The sequence below is a fragment of the Brachionichthys hirsutus genome, chromosome 20, assembly GCF_040956055.1.
Source record: "Brachionichthys hirsutus isolate HB-005 chromosome 20, CSIRO-AGI_Bhir_v1, whole genome shotgun sequence".
In the NCBI taxonomy this organism is placed as follows: Eukaryota; Metazoa; Chordata; class Actinopteri; order Lophiiformes; family Brachionichthyidae; genus Brachionichthys; species Brachionichthys hirsutus.
Window position 1 is genome coordinate 4,355,157 of NC_090916.1, and position 21,705 is coordinate 4,376,861.

At 41.5% G+C, this 21,705-nt stretch overlaps 1 protein-coding gene across 1 annotated transcript in view; it reads right to left on the bottom strand.

The window, feature by feature from the left end:
• plcb1l (phospholipase C beta 1-like) overlaps positions 1-21,705 on the bottom strand; it is a 59,509-nt gene that overhangs the window by 36,893 nt on the left and 911 nt on the right. The window contains exon 2 of the mRNA XM_068754067.1: positions 20,732-20,800. Coding sequence (XP_068610168.1) covers positions 20,732-20,800 — 69 coding nt within the window. The remainder of the gene's footprint in view (positions 1-20,731; positions 20,801-21,705) is intronic.

The following is a 21,705-nucleotide window of genomic DNA, read 5'->3' on the forward strand; positions in this document are numbered from 1 at the left end:
CATTGTCTGATGTTCATCTTCTCGTCTCATTACAAGTCAAGCTTTACTTTTAAAGATGGGAGTAGGAGTAAGGAGACCTTAGGATGAGCAGCCAGTACAAAGCAGCGAATGAGAGGATACTGCTGAGAAGGGTTTTTCATACATCCTGACATTTTATGAAGCTAAATGATCTCCATCTTTAGCAGCCAACCATCATCATCCAACAAATTCAGGAAGTTGAATGAGTCTGTTGTCTGCAGTAACAAAACACCGGGTGCTGGCAACAGTTCACACGGAGAAGAAATCTGAAGCTGAGGCAACTGTCAGGGGAAAACGTAACCAAACTCACTTTAAGAGATTTACATTTTACCAGCTCATGTTCGGTGCAACATTTGTAAGAAAAAACTAGAATAGCTCTGAGGTGCACGAATAATAATAATGATCTTCTTCCCTTTGTGGCTTAGCATGCAAGAAGCATACAGAATTGTTGCTCCAGCTTAATTAACACCACACAAAAAGCCTTGTAAGGGGTTTTGCAGTGAAAGCAAATGAGCTCCCACTAATTTAACCAATCAAACAAAGAGCATTGTGTCCTGTGTCACGCTGATAAATGTCCTCTACACGTCCCACACACCCCACAATTTGTGCGGCTTAGTGGCGCCCGTTATTGTCTCTATATTTCCCCGTTTGCAGAATCTCCCTGCTCTGACATCCTGTCTATCCGCCTGCCTCACGTTTTCACGCGGCTGCATGGAGGACTACCGACTTGAAGGACATTTCCAATCATTTTGTCAATAAAAGGACAGGCGAGCTATAACTGGCATTACATGCTATATATTTAAGTGGACGTGTTTTCCCAGCGTTTGCAAATGACTCGCCCAGCAGAATTCAAAAACGCAGACAGCCACCACTCTATTGAACAGACGTGTTGATTTGAACAGGATCATCAACCGACCTCCATCAATCAAAGCATAAAAAGCCACTCTCAATTGACTAAACCACACTATATCGAAGTACCTTTGGAGGGACGCTTTGGCAGACCGCCCAAGACGAAAGGCCTCTGAGAACAGACGAGACGACAGCGAGATCGTATTTCATCTCTTACAGCACCTGAACATCAATAAAATGTGATACTGTTCTGATGCTACTTGTAGCCATTAGCTGAACACACAACTCCCCTCCTCTGCAGTCTGCACGGGGGCCGATGGCAGGGGAGCTGCAGGCGCTGAGAGCACAACAGCAGGAGAAGCATCAGCTGGGGTTTTTTTTCTTTACAGAATAGAGGACGCATATGTGACAGTTACGTGATATGTGTGTATATAAGCATATTTAAAATTTGGTATTAAATAAAATATATTTTATAATTAAATAAACATTTTGAAAAATTAAACAGTACCATTCTGTCTTAATCTTCATTGCCTAACATCACTAAAGTTAATCAGATTTGTATTTGCTCTTAATTAGACCTAGTTTCGTATTAGACCTGCATGCAGACGTAATGATGAAATAGTGTATCTCTGTGTTAACGAGTTTAAATTATATAACTAATTGCCTTTTTCCTCAGTGACAAATTATTTTAATATCTGTGCCTTTGTGGCAAAAAAAACCCCACTGCGTCTGAGGAGGAAAGCCATTATTTCTGTTCCATATGTCCTCCAAACATCTAATCCAATCAACCTCTTGACGTCAGAATCACTCTGGAGTGATGAGTCATGTTGAAGCTGTAAAGAAATTCTGCCCAGAATGCCTCCACCAATCAGAAGCGAGGAGGAGGTGAAATTATGAGCGATTGAGTGGTGTGTTCAAGTTGTGCCAGCAAGCAAGACAAAAACACAGGTGTGGAAACCATTCAGAGATGAATGGAACAGCGTCAATGCGATGAACTGTAAAAGTCTTCCAGATGGTGTACAGCTTGTTTAAGAAAGGCAAGGAAAGAGCGAACTCACACGGAAATATACCCTGCACACTATGTTGTGTAACATTGCTCCTTATTTCATTTGTATTTGTTAAAATATAAATAGGAAATAAAAAAAATATCAATAAATAAAAATAAATTGTGTTCGGCTCATATTTCTGCCGAGGATCACGCTAGAAGCTGCCCCGTGTCAATGCGCAAAAAACTCTCCCTTTCCCTGAATTATAGTTTGTCACAAGGACCAACCAACCAGACACGCAAACTATGTCGCACTCTGTTGGGTACAAGGGAAAGGATTCAGATTGGCAAAGGGAGGTCAGCCACACCTCAGGTCAAGTAGGAACACACAAAAGTGAATGCACATGCAGTCACACGCCAGCATAGGGACACCAGATCAAACAAAATGTCAATATGAATGATTGATGATGACCTAACTGCTCTACACGTGCGGTATTTAATACGTGCCTTTAATACGCCGCTTCGCAGGCTCCTGTATCTATGTGATGCAGTATTTCTAAAGACTGCCTTTTAGAATGAGTAAAAACACAAGATTCCTCACACTGCAGTTACCATTTGGCAAAAGCAGAAGTAGCAATATTACCTGTCTTTATGAAGTGTTTCCCTTAACAAATGTGCTCCGGTGGTTCAAATAATTGATAAGGTCTCAGGGATAGCTGCTTTAATAAGTGAACAGTGGCGCGGTCACGGAGGTGCTGCTGGGGTATAAATTAATGTTGCGGTTTCCTCACAGCGCAACCCCCCCCACCCCTTTATCAACTCTCAGATGACACGCAGCTCACAGCATTGAGCGTTAAATAAATCCATTCTGGTTCTGGTATCTCGAGGGTGGCGACACAAAAGCTGCGCAGCTTGCTGCAGTCCAGCCAGAATTTCACTGCACCTCAACTGAAAGGAAATTTAAGATAAGAGTTGTATACACACATTTATATTCATCATTCATTTATGATGAATATAAATGTGAGGGCGTGAAGGGTGAAGGTAGGTAATCCGACTTTTGCATTAGTATTCATCGGTGCACATATGAGCGCATGGAGCGATGACACTGTGGAGCAACGCTGCAGGTTCAGAGCAGCACGTGGCCTTTTAGAATCCGATTCTCTGGCTGTTGCCGAGCCTTTCTAACTAATAGAGTGGCACGATGCTGCTGATAAGGCAGCAAAGGTGTATCTGGCATTTGGAAGGCAATTATGGGATATCAAGATGAGGGTGATGTGGTCATTCTGCAAATACTATGCAGACGTTTGTTTTTTCCATTTACATGTGCCCGGAGTCGGAGGACGACGATCAGCCTCAAGTTGAAACATTTTATTTTTGTCATGTTGTTTGTTGTTTATGTGTTTGTTTATTTGCTGCATCCTCAGTTAACAAACAGTTTGAGAAAGTTGATGGCACATTTCATCACAACGTTAATCCTGAGACAATTCTGGCTCCCGGCGATGCAGTCGTTTATTTAAGAGGGTCACGCTGCCGCTGCAGAGCGTGTTTCAAGCATTAGCCACGTCATAAGTTATACAGACAGAGAGCAATGAAACATTGATTCCATTAGAAGAAAGAGCCCCATCTTTCCCTCGAAGCTAAAGCTGTTTCCCCACAAATGACCTGACTAATCGTCTCAATGCTCGCATTGATGGGCACAAAGACGATGGCATTAAGTCCTACAGCTACACAGATAACTTGATTTATTCTCTGCATTCACAGAAGGAGCACATGCAGACATGCGGCCAAGGGAAGCCTGCTTTGTATCTAACAATGCACGGTGATGAAAGTCTGCAGAGCAACATGTGTAAATAAACATGTCTTGGGTGATAATGTGTTACAAAATATTCTCATAGTATTGACACTAGTAGGCTATATAATCTTATCACGCTGGTTATCCTTATCGAACCTCTTGAATGTATCCTACTACTCAGTAGAAACAACACCATGGCTAATGTTGACGGCCGGCGATTTACAACTCACAAGGTCATAAACAAATTACAGTTGAATTAGTATAAAAAAATATATAAAAAATAATTATGTGTGGAACTTTTCTCCATTTGAAATTATTGCTGTTATGTTCAAGCAAAGTATAAATATTTGAAATTTAATTATCTTCATCTTCTTCACCAGATTCTGTAATATGTATAGCAATACATCACAAAGCACTGCAATATATCATGCACAAACATTCGCGGCAGTGTCCAACTGCGCTTCACTCCCTCACAGAGGGGAGCTAACGCACCGAGCATTCCTGCTGCTGCAGGGTGACACGATGCACTTCAGCTTTAAAGCTCTTCTGCTGATCAGATGGCCCGTTTGATTCCGCCTCAGCAGTAGAAGCCTTTCCTTTACGGATTACAGCTCTGCAGTTTCGTGTTACTAAACTCGCCTAAGCTTGGGAACGAGCTCGCTAATTTTCCTCGTCGGAGGTAAAACTTGGTCAGAAGCATTTTGACAGACCGAGAATAAGCCCCAGATAAACAGCCCACAAACGAATGCATTGTGAAATGTATGGGAATCAACATAGAGCTGAAGAGTACGCGATGGAAGGCGTGAGGGAATCGGTGAGAAGGAGCACGAGGGAGGCTTTGATTCTGGCTCCTCTCTCCCTCTCTGCATGAGAGCTCAGATGCAGTAGAGCTCTTCAATAGGGGCGTTTCATTAACCCCTGAGGCAGTGACATGTGAAGTGAGAGGCGGACTGAGAGCATATATCATGCCATTTCCAAAAGGCCGGCACATCAGCAATAACTTATGCTGACAGGCACTCACTTCCATGTCTTGAGGAAGTGGCCTAAAAAGTCACACCCAGCACCCATCATCCTTTGACACACAGTGGAACTGAGGACATCAGCCTTTAAGGAAAAAGTGAAAAGGTTTAGAGCGAGAAATTACACTGACTGCATTTCTCACATTATCATTGATAATCTCATCACGGGCTGCACCTACGGTAATTACTAATCCCTCTTCCTGATCGGACCTGATTCTCCAGCACATCTAGACTCACTTCAAACTTCCTTTCTCCAGGCAGAAATACACCAGAAAGAAATTCATGAAATGAGGTGCATTTGATCCATTGTTCCAGAAAACGCTTTAGAACTATACTCCTAAATCCACTCAGCACACTACTAAACCTATTTATTGAGTTTTCCTGCCTGTAGCAGTAAGCAGACTGATCAAGTGGATTATTACATTGAGACAATCCAAAGCCTGCTGCCGTGTATCCATCTTTAGAATGAATGTGTTGTTTTTCTTTGTCACATGCAGTCTAAGAAAGGATACTTATTGGAAAATGATTTGTAAGAACTGCTTAAAGCTGTAAAAATATCTAACTACTGTAAAAATAAAAAAATAAAAAAACTTGTATGCACTGTCAGGTTTTTTAAGAGGAATAAAACAGCAGGCATCTGCCAGATGTGGCTGCAGAAAATAGAAAATGGCATAAACTCCCATTCAGTTTGCCGCCCGAGCAAACTGAACATTTCATTTAGCCTTCTGCATTATAGAGGACAAAAACATTCTGTATTTGACACATGAGGGAATTCTGACAGCGTCTGAATGCAAACCACAGCCCCCTTGATAACTAAATCATCTGATTTAACTGTCACAAAAAAAATCAACCACAAAGGATTTGTAACCACTTCTAATGTCACCTCAAACTGGAACCGCTGTCAGTCTTCACGTTTGCACCCCTTGCAAGAAAATATCTCGTCAATTACAACAACATAATAGTACTTCTGTTGGAATACAGTTTCATGCATTACTTAAATAATCTCCAATATTCAAGGCTCATAAAAAATACTTTAGATTTTATGATCAGCATGATTGCAATCTTTAAAATTAAAAAGTAAAATAATCTCTACTGCCTACACATAACGACCACGGGGCATTGGAAAGGCTAACACTCCAGAAAGCTATCTGAGGAATCTGTATTGCTCTGTCACCGCTCCAGCATGTAAAGCATATGAGAAGTGACACTTGGGGTCAGTAGCAAAATTATTAGTTTAGGAAAAGGGATTGAATCTTATAGCAATCACAGCAATCTATTCAGAGCGAATGAGGGAACCAGACAGTATAGGAGCAGCTGTTTGCCTCCAAACCTCTTTGTGTTTGTTGAAAGATACAAAGGGTGTCTTATATTTCAGAGTGAATAAATAGCAGGGGCTATAATTTAGCTTACAAGCGTGTTTATGTGTAGTATGTGCATGTAGAGATATTGTACACGATTTTCCAAATAGATAAGGAGAAAAGTGTATGGGTTTTGGCAACACATTTATTTTTTGACAATAAATATAATGCCGAAAAGCTGAAAGGAAGCGTAAAATATGGGCTGAAAGAGAAAAGAAAAACGTCCCGTGAAAATGAGTCAATGAATTACAAATCAAAAGTTACAAAATAACCATTCTAAATACAGCTTTTTTTTTTTACATTTTTACACAAAGAATAATTGATGCTTAACATTAAAAAAAATATTTAATCCTGTGATTACTTTCATGTTAGATCATTTATTACATGCCTCAGAGACCAAATGTTTGTCTTTATAGCCATAGTCCCAAAAAATGAAATCATAACTCACACAATGATGAGGAAAAAGCTACCAAATCTAAACCTATACCATTATTGTCACACAATCTTCAACAACCTGACTTTGCCTGAGAAGCACAGTAAATAAGAGACCTGTAGGAAAGGAAAATAAGAGACTTGTGAAGATGTGGCCTGCCAGCCAGGATTAAGAGGCAACATAAAAGTTCGGAGGGCATGGCACACAGCAAGAATAATTATACAGAGGAGACTCCTTCATCTCTGTCACAGAGATTCCCATTGCATCCCAATGCCACAGAAAGTAACCTCCATAATAAACGCCTGCAAGGCCACACACCCCTTATGCATTTATCAAGAGAGGATGTAAATCTAAGATTAGGTATGTGTCTGGTTGGGGAAACTGAACTAAATAAACTAAATAGAGCAAAAGAGGCAAGAGGAAAAATCTCACTGTGTGTGAATCCTTTTTGAAGGAAAGGCAGAGAGACAGAAGGGGCAAGGGGCAGGTTCGACGAGGTGGAAGAAGTCTACCTGGCGTACCGTCGTCCTCTCACTAGCTGGCTTGACATCGGAAAGACAGGAAGGGGCTGACCTCAGATAAACCACACGAACTTCAGCAAGAGAAAAACCATCAACCACTATGAGTCACCAGCTCAGCACTATACTCATTAGAATGACGCACAGCTGAGCGGAGGATCGGTCCAAGAGATCAATCAAATCAAACATCCGGTGGCCTCAGTTGGAGAATTTATGTCATGAGATGTGATAAGATGCTAAAAAAAAAAAAACTCTAACAAATAAAGATAACTTAATATATTAATTTAAAATGATGAAAATTCTTAAGATGGCAAAGTAAAAATGGAATGAACCGATGATAACGATTTCTTTTGGCACAAAAATACTTTGACAGAACTGGAAAGTAACAAAAATTCTGCAGCTATTTTTTCCCCTTGTACTTGAAACGACTTCCTCCATCGCAGCGAGCTCCGGATATTCCGGCCATTACTCCAACCCACTCTTTGTGAGTCATTCTCAATAATTTGAGCCCCATTGGATGAACCCCATTGTGCTGAAGCCGTCTGTCTCTTGCACTAAAAACAACTTCATAAGCGGACAGATATACAACTACAGCAATTATCCTGCAGTCATACAGAACCATAATTTAATGCATCCATTGTTGAGCAGCCATGAAATGCAAAACAAATTGCTCAACAATGCTTGCATGCAGCACACTCATGCATAGAAGTGACACATGCGAGGCCATCTGAAGGCCTGCAGATGCACGTCCGCCCATACAGAGACAAATAAACATTGTTAGGCCAAAAAGAGACAGAGCAGAAATATTTGTCATGCAAACTTGGACTTGACTGCATTTGCACCTGTGTCCTCCAAGCCAGCTCCACTGGGCAGGGAATCAATGAAGTATGCATTTATCACCATGAATATAGATAATGTCTTCAAAGCAATGACAAACTTCAGCTTCAGTATTGGAGGTTGCTGTCAGCTACAGGCAAAAAAACCAGGAGGATTTTTCACGGCAATGTCAGAAAAACACAGCTCCCACTGTGTCAGATAATCACCCCCGAATGTGGAAAGAAATCTTGGGACCAACTCAACTTTTTCAGGCGCTGCTCTATTTTGTGTTCCCCACTGTTTATAAATGAACCGAGAGTGATTTCTCTTTCTTCTCTTCAAACCAATCAATCCCTTTTCCCTGAAAGCAGCCTGCAGTAGATCAGCCGGTGTGTTTGAAAAGAGGGCCATTCCGAGCCTCCAGTCCTCCCTCTGGCACCCTGCTCAGTCTCTCCAAGAGCCAGGAGCCCCATGGAGAGAAGCCCTGCAAGCGAAATGTCCACAATGGGGTCCAACAGTAAATAATTTAAATGAGCCCCTGTTGGCACATGGCGCAGCCTTCAGGCTGTTGATGCTAGGCCACGGTAGCGGTTCTAAGCCAGCATATGTCCTCTCCCTCTGACCGATTCACTTCTTTCTGTCTTCTACTTATGTGACTTCCTTAACGTGCAGAGACACAAAGCAGATTCCAGCCGAGTGACATCGTTAAAAATTCCGACCAGAACCAATTGGAGCAGATTGAACGGATAAGGGGAGTGAGAGGGTTTGCAGCAGAAGAAGCGGGTGACATGTTGTATAAAGTAATAGGGAAGTTAAGGAGAGGCGGCTGTGTTTCGTCTTCCTGCTGATGGAGAAGAACACGGAGACCTGGCTTTGTTCATCCCAGGAACAGGGCTTTGTCATCAGGGCAATTTGTTAGGCCAATATGAATGACGCAAAAGGCTTGCATGCAGGCCTCTAAAATAAGCATCAGTGCGCACACAACTAATATTTAATATCCTGCAGGAATCTTTAACCGTGCATCCTCAGAACCTTTAGTTTAACATTGTCTAATTAGGCTTAGTCGTACTCAGGGTAAAAGCACCACATAGTAGTTGCAATACACAAGGAATCAAAGGGAATAATGCTAAACAGAGGGAATTAAAATAAAGGCTAAAGAAAGAGCAGGTGCATATTCCATCATTGTCTTCAAATCCTTGTGTGACTTTAAAAATTGTGAAACGTTTGAGAAAGTCAGGCCTGCCATGAAGATAAGTGTCACAGGACAGATCCATTGTTATAATCTGCAGGACAGTTCTGTTCTAATCTTGTGGAAGAGATTGCACCTCACATCAAAGCTCATTATTTTGTGCAGTTCAGACAGCGTGGTATGCTGGGTCAATTGGGCATTCACACACACACACACACAAAAGATTCTGAACAGTTGGTTGACAGTCAAGCTGGTACAAACGCAATTGTTCCTCATGCTGAGAACAGAAGTCGTTTGTGACGGCTCTAATTGGGTCTCTGGATCACGTTGGAAACACTGTAGGATCCTCAGTAAGCTTTGTGCCGTGGTAATTGTGATTTATCCTCCATCTGCAATAATCAGTTAGCCTTTTGCCATCATTAGCTTCACCGTCACACAGAGAGCCTGCTGTCCCGACATCCCAAGACCATCTGCCGGGCCGAGCTACGCCACCCTCGGATAATGCCCCATTTGTTATGGCATCTGTGCGATTCACCGATCCCCCCCAACAAAGGATGACTAAATGTTTAAGCAAGCCCTTGTATATTTAAGAATAATCAAATGTCTATCTCGTACTATTTACGGTTGAGCTGACACAAATCTGGGGACGACCCATTAATGACAGCCGTGAGGAGGGAATCAACAACTCCCATGAGGAACTACCCTCCGTATCTGATTGGTTTTGATTCAGTGTGAACGACCTCTGATAAAAGCTGATTATCGGTGCACGTTTGATCAGCACCAGACACCAGACACCTGTGGAACCCCCAACTTTAATTATTCTGTCTCTGCTTGTAATTGCGTTCCAGCACGTGTCTAGACAAATGCCTGCCACTCTATAACGAGGGAGACGATCCGAGTCAGCTGATTAAGAGAGGAATAACCTGAAGCTTTTAGACATTTTGGGATGCAGAGAGAGGGAAACATGGAAATTGTCATTTCAGTCACTCCTTGCAGGACAGCTCAGGTTACAGAAAAGGTTCAATTATTAAAGCGTGCCTGCTTTATGCTAAATGCGTTCACTTAAAGACATTTTTCTCCTGAATCAAGTGAAGATTTCTTGGTGCGAATAAAAGTGTTTGATTGTTGAACAAAAGATGTCTGAGAAGTAATGGAGTCTAACAAAAGGCTGATTTAATCAAGATTTTCAGATTATTCTACTGTCATAAGTTGCACTTGTTTGTATAAAAAGATGATTTTTAGAACTGCACACTACAGCAGGCCCAGAAAGCCGACAAAGCGTGTTGTCAGCACCTCTGGTAAGTGTTACAATCGTGGAACCAAGCTGCAAGCATGTCAGCTACCGTGTCGTGTCCAGAAAAGGAATCTGGGGGACGTTTTAGCTAAACAAATAGTTTAAATGTAATGCAACCAAAAGAGGATGAACAAGTAAAGGCTTCTTCTGTCTATTTATATTATTAGTTTGGGCAGGAAATGGTTTGAGAGCTCTTCGGTCGCCGAAGTTCTTTATGAACCCTCAAGAGATTTACAACAGAACACCAGTTAAGTCTCAGGCATGCTTGTGTGCTCGGACTGGATCATTGGAGGGAGAGATAAAGGTCACCTGTCTCTTCACACACACACACACACACACACACACGCGATTTGTCCACAGATTCTGTGATTGATGGTGTTAAGGGTTGACCTGGCATCAACAGACTTTCCACGTACTTCGCTCTCACCTAATGTAATATCCACATTCTGCTCACCGAACGCTTGCTGTTAATAGATGATCTATAACAGTATGGTGGGAAACTTGAAAATATTGATTATCCCAATCATATCTGAACCATTTAAAGGTCACATATTACAGCCTTTTTCCACAAGTTAAGGCAGTTCCCAAACACTTATATGAAATATCTGTGACCGTCTTTGGTCAAAATAACAAAGAGGTGCTGCAGGACAGCGTCCCTCTTTCCTGTCTCAAACAGCTCTGCCAGAAACGCCTCTGAAAATGAAACAGTAACTAAACGCATAGCGGGCATGCAACCATGGTAACCGGTGAGGTGAGTTTTTTAGCACACACTAAATTTTTTTTGCCAATTTTCGCCGGAACATTACCTCCAAAAATAAACGTTATCCACTCTGCTCTTCTTCTTCTTCGACTCATACACGAGCCACAGGTAGAGCGTGGACGTGCGGGGCGCAGACACGAGGAGAGTGCACGCACATCTTGTGAACGTGCGCCTGATGTGATGTCACAACGGGGAAGAGTGTTGACAAACATGTTTCAATACTTGACTACACAACTACGCAGGATTGACTGAATGGTTTAATTTAGCAGTTTGACCCGAAACCACCAAATATTAGTGTAGAAACATGAGAAAAATGTTTTTCATAATATGTCCCCTTTAAAAACAAGAAGGGGAGAAAGACTACTGGCTGCAGGCTTGTCTGGGTGTTTACTCTTCTGTGCAAAGGAAAGAGTCTGTTTCAAAAAGGAGTTACCTACAGTTTGAAATGATCAATGATCATTAGCATTGCTTCATTGGCACTGCTTCATTAGCATTCATGATCATTAGCAAAGTAAGGCAGATTAGAGTTTTAAATTAAAGTGAGTCATTGGAAACATTTTATTTCAAAGCAATCAACTCTTAATTTCTCCAAAGCTCTTTCGAGGGAATTAGCAAGAGAATGTTTCTGATACTGAGCCAGAGAAGATTTATAGCTTTGTCCATCGAAGAGCTTGTTGCAGATTTATCAGCGTTTTAAGGATCGGAAAGCAAAAGTGTCATATATGCCAAATTTGCTTGAAGATCAGATGCTGCTTTGTTTTGGCAAAATTTTCCTGAAATGCAATCACAGTGGAAATAAATGTTTTGAACTCTGTGTCTTAATCACTTTGAGAATCATAAGTCAACTGTCAATCTCGACTCACAGAAAAGCACAAATAAGGGACAGGAAGAGGTGTGAATGTTCTGAGGTGAGAAGAGACCTAATTAGCGGTTGACGTGACCGTTCCTGTGCTGCACTGTCAGATGGAAAGTGACTGTGTGGAAAGGGAGTGTTTCTTGCCCTTGTTAGCTTGATCTTCATCCTCTCTTCTGTATGGTTTCCATGGTAACAGATCCATCATAACCCCTCAAGTTCACACTTGCTTGCAAGTGGGTATGGTATACTGCTGCCTGGCATGTGTGTGTATGTAGTGTGGGAGACAATTCCATTGTTTGCTCACAACGTATCGACTGAACTGGGATTATTTCCAAAGATAATTAAATATCCAGAGGTAATTTGAGATACGAATCACACTCTCATTTTAGACTCTAAACCAATATAGACTTCAGAGTCTGTAATTTATCAATTGAATACAATACGATGCAAGATCAGTCTCCTTTTACGTAATCAGTCAACATGCAGATTAAGGATTAGGATTCCTCTACCTGACGGCAGAAAGAGTCATCAATTCAAGCATATTGACCCTGGCACCTGATTGCTGCAGGGAAGAACAGCTAAATGGAGGCCAAATCAGTCGATAGCAGCACGGCTATCAGAAGCTGATTGATAGCAAGTAATTTATCAGTGGCAGGCTTAACAAACTACTGTAAAGTGTTTGTTAGCAAAGAGTACATGCATTTTTTATTTTTTTTATTCTTGTAGTCTGTGGACATATGGGGGAAAAAATCGAAAATAGCTCAAATAATTAAAAAACAGAAATGACAAGTGGATTTGTCAGTTTGATTCGGGATAAATGATGGAAATATTTTGCTAATACTAACTGTTGAAAGATCAAGCTGCAACAATCCATTCCTTGTACAAATATATATGTGAAAAATGCTACTAAAATGCTGACTTTCTCCAGGCAGACATTCTGCTCTCTAGTCAGGGAGCACTTGTCTTATTTGATCATCTCCACTTGGGCGACCTTTGCGGGGTTAACAAAATGTCACATCTGATTTCACTGTGGGCATCAAGTGACTCGGAGGTGTGCGCCAAGTCTCATAGGAACTAACACGAGCAGGGTGACTTCAAGCTGCCAGTTGCTCACTTGAGGATTTTTCTTTTCTTCCAGACCCCCCCCCCCCCTTTGAACATAAAGCCTACATGTTTTAGATGGGTGGAGGTCATCTTGTGATCATTTACTCCTGTTGCTGTGAGGTTGAATGTATTTATTTTTCTTTAATAAGACACTGTGCATCTTTACAACGATGTACGGGGAGATCATTGAGAAACAAATACTGTAAATGTGCTACATTACTGACTATCAGAGGTTTCTGGGAAGTTGAAGCTGAAAATTTCTTTCAGCTTCTCACTAAAAGCAGAAAACTAAACCTTTATATATGCATATCCCTTTCTTTAGTTCATTTCTAATGCCCTCCTGCAATAGTACACAAGAATGAACATGAACAGATTCATGACAGAATCCTCTTCTCCTCAGTAAAGCGAGCCATTTCCACAGGGGTTGTGCTTAACTCTACCTTCACAGGTGTGCCATTGTGCTCCGCCTGGCCTTTTCACCAAGAGCGCTATCGCTGGACCCGGTTCGGTAAGATTACCTCTATGCGAACACAGGATGCTCTATTCATCGTTACAGTCTCAGGTTCATTTCTTCATTAAAGCAGTCGCTTTTTTTCATTCATCCTAGTCCAACAGCTCAGTCTCATGTTTGGTAGCTTGACGGTTTCTGAGGCAGCACAAAGAGAGAGCGAGAGTCACGTTCAACTTCTCCGGGAGCGTTAATGAGATGGCCTGCTTCACAGTCTGGGGTGGGGGATTCATCTGTGCGAAGATTACCTAAGTAATTGGTTGAGGAATCAAGCCCAAACCCATCGGGGGTACATTACACCAACCTTTTCTTTGCCTCATTGCCTCTACTCATTACGGTCCCATTCTCATTCCCTGCTGCAGCAGTTCCATCGATGCATGACGGTGATCAATTGCTTGTCTTTGAGTCCAAATACTCGTTCACTTTAATCCCCTCTTTCTGCAAGATGCCATATTGTGCCTTGTGGTCAATCCCCTTGATGAAAACAATAGTTAGGAGCCATTGGTTTCCAATCTGGCAATGGCTGAACTTGCATGTCTGAGTGACTGAAACCCAGATGTGTGTAAAGAGTTCTAAAAGTAAATGATAATGTCTGATTAAGTTCTCTTGTTTTTCAGTACAACTTCCATTTAAGCCTACATTTGAATAAAGTAGGAAATTGTCCAAGTGAATTGAACTGTGCTAATGAAGACGAGGATGTTTCATGTAATTTATCCACTTTGTATCTCTGCTTATATTTCGCTATCCATTCCAGTGACGTTGTTGATACATCCAAATACATCCTCATGGGCAAGTCCTCCTCCTCCTTCTAGAAGCTCTCCCTAGGCATCACCTCTGGCCTAAAACAAAACAGCTATTCCAGTTGGAGGGAGCGCTTCAGGCACAGATTATCTCCTGGTGTGTGCTCCATGTGTGAAAGGGCAACCCTGGTTGTGACTGAAACTACTTTGCTGCACAGTTGTTACATAAAAGGCCTTTTAGGTGGTAAAATTGCACGTGGTCTGGGAGAGGCTATAATGCAAGGCGCCCCCTGCTCATCAACGATAGCCATTGAGAAAGTCATTGACATGCCAATGGTCGTTTGAGAGCAATTTGGGGGTTCAGCGTCTTGAACATTTTGATATAGGTAGGGGCTGGGGATTGAACCACCAACCTCCTGATATGTGGCCGCCTACTCAACATCCTGAGCATCAGAGCGTCTAATTTAGGTGGAGGTTGGTCATGGTCACATCGAATAATGGCAGGTTTATTTCCGTGCCCATCATGCCACAGACGGCTGCGTGTTTGATGGCGTATGTGCGTGCGTGTTCAGTATATGCGTGCGGGAACCATGTCTAAAAATGGCATGCGTGGGAGATCTCTCTCCGGTCCTTGTCAACGCCAGGCACTTTCATGCCTTTAAATATGTCCGAGCAGACACGACGAGGGACGGACGATTTTCCAAACCTATAGTCATTCACATATAGCAGAACCTAATCCCCCCCCCCCCCCCCCCCCCCCTTTTCATCAAATGTTTTTTGCTGCAGCGTTCTATTCTACCAGTCTCCTCACGCTTCCACCGCCAGCAAATATAAAGATGTCGTATTTCAACTGAATAAAAATTATTACAAAAAAATGACGGCACGATTATATGAGTAATCGATTAATACAATGATGTAGAATCAATCATCAAGAAAGACATGTTAAATCTGTGACGATTACATTTCTGAAAGGACCAATTCATCATTTGGTTTCACAATTGACAGATTGCTCGATGGTGTGAATAAGAATTAGTGTCTTCTGCAGAAAGTATGGTAAATGAAAGATGGTATCAATATTCACGCAGCTCCATAGTTGTGTTTACTTTATTTCTCAACAAAAACTTCTTCATTTAGAATGTTGCCAGAAATTGTATTTTCATTTCTCATTCCATGCAATCATACAAATCAATGAATCCAGATTATGAACAATAGTATACCTCAAGATGAGCACAGTAAGAGATGAATGGGCAGTTAGGGCATACATCCATAAATATTAATCATTTGGTCCATTTAAGAATATAAACTAAAATGTGTGTAGATGTCATGAAGGGAATGGCATTTTTACCTCCACCAAGGAGGTTGTGTTTTTGTGGGCGTTTATCTGTCTGTCTGTTTGTCTGTTTGTCTTTTAGCAACATTACTTAAAGAGTTCTGGAGGGATCTTGATGGAATTTTCAGGAAATGTTGGGAATGTAACCAGGAACAGAACATTTTGGTGATGATCCAGAAGAGATACATTGCAGCTTTGATCTCTCTACTTCTTGTGTCTTGAACACACACACACACACACACAGTCATTGATCGTCCTCCCTTTACTTTCATTAATTCACCTGCTTATCTCTCAGACCATCAGTGCTCTTTTGCACAACTGTCCTTATTTAGGATTTGGTCATTAATTAACTACAAAACACAGATGGCCTCAAGCCCATTACTTAAACACACTGCCATGTGACCACAAACTGCAGCCAACCAGTGGCAGCCCCTGATCCCCGTATCTTATTTTATCTGTAAGCAATGACCCACGATTGCTCTGCAGTCCACTACACTGGATTGTGTAGCTGTGCAGCAATCTTGAATCATGACTAGCCTCTCTGGGATGTGGGTGAGATGGCATTGAGGTTGTCACGGTGCTGGAATTTAATACTTCAAATATGATACTATGAAACATTGCACTCAAGACCTTTTTTTTGATTCCACAGTGGAAAGAGAAAAAAAACTCCTGAAAGATAAAGGGATATTTTGTGCTGCTAGAGAAAAACGCACTTGTATTAATTCAATATCTGTGCAGCCTCAGGTTGAAGATCTTATTGGAGATTCGTTTCTTTTATAGTTTCGCTTATGCAGCACAAACTGTCAGAACAAATGTCAGTCTCTGCTCAGTCCTATTTTCAGTACTTTCCTTCCAATGAAATGTGGATATTAATATTTTTGAAGAACTTGGCTTGAATGCACAAATCATTACAGCAATAAGACACACTTTCAAAAAAGATATATATACATATGACATCACCCAACACACACACAACTGTGTATTCGCAAACAAACAAATCACTTCAGCACAGACACACAGCTCAAACGGCCTTCCAATGCTGAGCATCACAATGTCACAGTATGTACAATGTGCCACATCCAGTAGGGGCCTTTAGGTCGACACAAATACTCACCAGAGCTGTTTCATAGCTTCATTTCCCCTAAAGAATGTCCCCTTCCTGTAAGTCACACCAGAATCTAAGCTTCTGTGGACAGCTGTGTGAAGTTTCAGGAGTCCTATATATTCACTGAGACTCATTTTGCTACAATGTGAATTCAATGCTGAATTGAAAAACTGAATTTTGCTCAATATTTAAACAAATTATTTGGAAAAGATAAGATTAAAATAAATATCAGAACATTGGGAATGTCCTGTTTGTATTTCCTTTGTTAAAATAAAAACAAAAATACATAATCTCTGCTTTAGACACATCTGCTTTGAATATGCACTGGCTATCTCAACCCTACAGTCGCTCGCTGTGCACTCGGAGGAGCCTCTCCCACAGCACGGACTGCTGTGGGAGAGGGAGCTTTTGCCGACTTTGTTGGCCAGACAGAGCGATGGCGATGACGGCCGACTGGCCTCCAGATCGTGTTACCCTGCTGGGGACACACAAGCTGTTCTGTATTTAGCAGCAGTCTTCTCTGCGCCAGGCTCAGACTGTGACGGAGCTGGCGGACACGTCGCACTAAAAGTCTGCTGAAGGAACAGGAGGAAAAGAGCATCGGAGCTCAGATTCTGAAGCTGACTTCGGTCCATTTAGTCCAAGATCTTTTCAGCAATATTGGCTTTTTGTGCAAATTATTAAAAAGATAAATACTCCATTATAACCACAAACTCCTACAAAACAAACAATGTGGATTTTAGAAAAGTTCACGCTCTTTATTCTCCATGCTAGAAACGCTGCACGGAGGACCGGTAGATGATAATCATCACTATTTCCGGAGCTGCCCGTCAAACAAAAGGTTGCCTCAGACAAGTGGCCAATCTAATCAGTCTGAATGAGGATGGGGTAACTGCATGGTGATTAACATCATAATCCTGACAGAGCACAGGACACTGCTTTTATACCACTCTGTTGTTCAGTAAATGAGCGCCAGCGTGGGACGTGGGTCCAAGTGGAAGCGATGTACAAATGATACTGAGTGTTCTTCTCTGGAGAGAAAAGAAATTGAGGTATTTGTGTCCCGTTTTTTATTTTGTGTGTGTGTGTGTGTGTGTGTGCGTGGGTGTGTCTTCACAGAGAAAGTGGGTGAATCACAACTGAGTAGCTGGAGCCAATGGGCAGGGCGGCATAAGTTAGAGGGCAGACGAGGCTACTAAACAGCGTGACGAGACATTCTGATGTTGCTCAAAGACAGTATGAGTTTATGAAAAGCTGAGCCCAGCACCATCTTTCCAACCTGAACCCATTTCTGCGTTCGATCATGTCTGGCTGAGAGGGAGAATTCTGGAGTTGGTCAATGAAAGCTTTTTTTTTTTTAACAGTTCACCATGAAACCCACATCTCATCCAGTCTTACTAAGTGTGTCGGTTTCCTGCAAAGTGCACAAAAGAGTGCTTCAGTGTAATCCATGAAAGTGAGCTCTGACACAATGCGGAAGAACCGATTTGTTGAAATGCGACTAGAACAACAAAGACAACAGTCAGTGTGGTGACTTTTTGGTGTGCTTTTGTCCCACATGAGATTTTGGAACCTGTCTAAAATAGTTATTTGCCCCACAGTTTATTTCTCTCGAGAGCCCCGTGATTTCTTAATAACCCAGTGATGCGTAATCTTGCCATTGAGACCTCCCTCTTATCCGTTCTCTGGTCTTCTTCTTATCCCCATTCCCGTCATTTCTCCCCCATCATTTTGCTGTCCTCCTCTCCACATCTCATCAGCTCTTCAGACAATGTGTCTCCCGGGTGCTCCCATTACAGTACCCAGGGTGCATCACCAGTCCATCTCCCACTAATGGATTTCCAATGCTTCGAACATCTTAGCGATCACGTGTTTGTCTCTCCTCCCTGGGTTGCATCACTCTGTAAGCTGTTTAGAAATGCATGAATCCTTTGTGGGTTATTGAAGTCATTGTGTCCCTCCCCAGACAGAGCAGCAGCACACAACCCCCACTTGCTTCTCCTCCTGCATTTAGCCAAAGGGATGAAGAACGCTGCTCCTAAGTGATAGCAGCTCATCACAAGACTGATTGAGCTAAAAAACGATATATGAAGCTGATTCATTATATACAGGCATGAACTGAAAAAGCAGATGAGTGCGCGAGTTGTTCGAGTCATTGCGTGGTAAGTGGGAAATTAAGTGTGAGAACTGAATTTGGCTTTGTAATTGCACCAGGATGAGCCAAATTGCTTGACGGTGACAGCGCGGAAGATTAAAAAATGTGAACACATTTTTCTCTCAGTTCTTACAATCAGCAGCACTTTAATTACGTGTGAAATTGCAATATGGATACCCAAGACTTGCAAGCTTTCCCAGTAAACCATCCATACACTTTTATTATGAGAAGAAAAAGTAATTTCAATGCATTGTTCCCACTAGTTTGCAAGCCTAATGACCCTCAAACCTGATAAGTGGCAACATGGTGTGGTGGGCGATGGTGGTGCATGTGGTTGAGAGGGTGGTCGTCCTATGATCGAGAGGTTGGCGGTTCGATTCCTGGCTCAGGCGCGTGTGTCCTAAGGCGAGACACTTCACCCACATTGCCTGGGCGCACGCAGCGACCAGCAGCAGACTACAGTTGTAGAAAGTGTAACTGTACTGTACACCAAATTGCCCTCCGAGGGACAAATCAATAATAAATAGTTTAAACTTCATTACTAAATGATGACTCATGTTGGTCAATAAGACAAGACAATGAAAAGAAGAAAAGAAATCAAACACTAAATGTGAAATCAAGGGCAGCGCTGTGGTGCAGTCGGTAGCACATGAAACGATTGCGATCGTCTCATCTACAAGAAGATGGATGTGAAAGTAATCTAAAATGTTGTTCTAAATGATTTAAAGAATTTAGACTTTAACGTAGCCTATCCTACTTTTTTTCCACAAACAATATTTTATTAATTCTTGACGGTTGTTGAACTATGCCTGGGGAAACTCTGCAGGTGGCCTGCAGCAGTCCTGAAGCATAAATCGGTCATCTGACCAGGGAGGCTCAGGATAGCTGGTGCTCTGGGTCTGGCAGTTTTATCTGGTGAAGCGTGAGATTAGAGGTCTTGGGGCGATCTCAGCCTTTTCTCAAACTTTAAATGGGTAAGAAGGTTGAAAGTAAATATGCAAATCAGAGCACATGGCCTGTCAGGGTGCATTCCTTAAATTGAAAATCAGACCAGACACCTTCGGCAGAGTTGTATTCTCGATCATTAAACATATTAAATTAAATTATACTAATATAAGAATGAGGTAAAATAAGGAAAAGAAGAAACAAACAATATTGTTTTTGACTGGAAGATATTGACTGAGTTGTTAATACTAACCAGTTGTTGTTTTGGAAAAAAACGTTATATCCACTAAAACTCAAACAACATATTTATGACTTTCAAAAATAACTGGATAATAACTCAAGTGATAAATAATCATCTGCAGAATACTTATTATTACTTATTTTATTGTACTACTTCCATCTACCTCATGCACCTTACCTGTCACAGTCACCTTACTTTTACTCTTACCTTTCATTAAAAAAAAATCCCATTTTGGGATTAATAAAATTAATCTAATTTAATTATTGAATAAAATACACTGAGACTGCCAAGAGATTTGAGAAATGACATTTGATACAGGAGAGAAGAACAAAGATCCACTTTTGATGGCAAATCCAAAAAAACAATTATCAGTTTGTGATATATACATTCTCTTGGGAAGCTGAGAATTGTATATGTGGGTTTGGATAAATACTAAGAAGATCCAAACCAGCCCTTATGTTGGAAAATGTAAAAAAATAATAATAATAATAATAATAATTCGGTGATATATAAATATTTAAATCCCCATCTATGAATCGCGTGCAATGTAGTAAACATCTTTGCTGACGCTATATCTATACAGTAATTTGTGAAATTTGCACCTAATAAACACTCAATGTTAGATTGCACAGAAATAATGAATGACCATAAGGCATTTAAACACATTTTTATATAAAGGAGCATTGGCCAGGCAAGACAACTGAATACAGGTTTACCTTCGGTGTTTTGGTGCACTTTCCATTTCTGGCATCTTTTATGTAAGCTATATCCAGCAGGTCTATGTCCTGCAAACAGGAAACAACACAGCATCAGTGTCAGCACAGTGCTAATTCAAAGACTTCAAACACATCTTAGGACATAAAGTGCCCGTGGGGCACGACTTGGGGTCCAAGGCACAGAGAAATATTTCAAAAGGCATTCCACTTCAAAATGCCACCTGCAGCTGAGGGCCTTGTGTGTTTGAACAACCATGTTGTTCAGAGCCACACATTAGCCATGTGGGAGTCATTCAGCTTGAATAGATGCAAGCCTAATGACCCTCAAACCTGATAAGTGGCAACATGGTGTGGTGCACAAATTAGGACAAACGTAAAGACTGGTGACTTTGATAAGGTTCTTGTGTGAAATATCAGAAAGAAAGAAGAAAAAAAGTGCATAAGTTCTGAGTAGCAGCGAAACACAGGCTGGTAAAGAAAAGACGGATGCAAAACACAGCAAATATACAAACTGTTTTCTTTGTTCCATTTGGCAAAAAGACATAAAACAGAACCCTTTTAAAGAAGGACTTAAAAGAACTGATTTGAATTACGATCTACCCAAAAGGAACGTCAGGCTCCTGTAACAGCACTGAAAGTCAAACCAAACCTTGGATCCACTGCAGATTCATTATTGATTCAGCTGTGAATACCCGGGTTGAGTTTGAACTTGAAACTTTTAAGGGTGCTGACTTTGGGAACTTGATTTGTCCTCCAGGCATGACAGAGCTTACAGGAAAGTATCATCAGTTTCTTCAACATCTCCATTATTGTGTGACCTGACTGGTCTTTTTTTCTTTTTATGCTTTGGATGAGGTCAGCAGAGCATTTCGACCAGCACGAGCCAAAGCTCTGCTGCATCATCCTGCAACCAACTACTGACCACATTTAAAATGCATTACTGTACTAACATTATTTGGTAAGCTATAACAGCA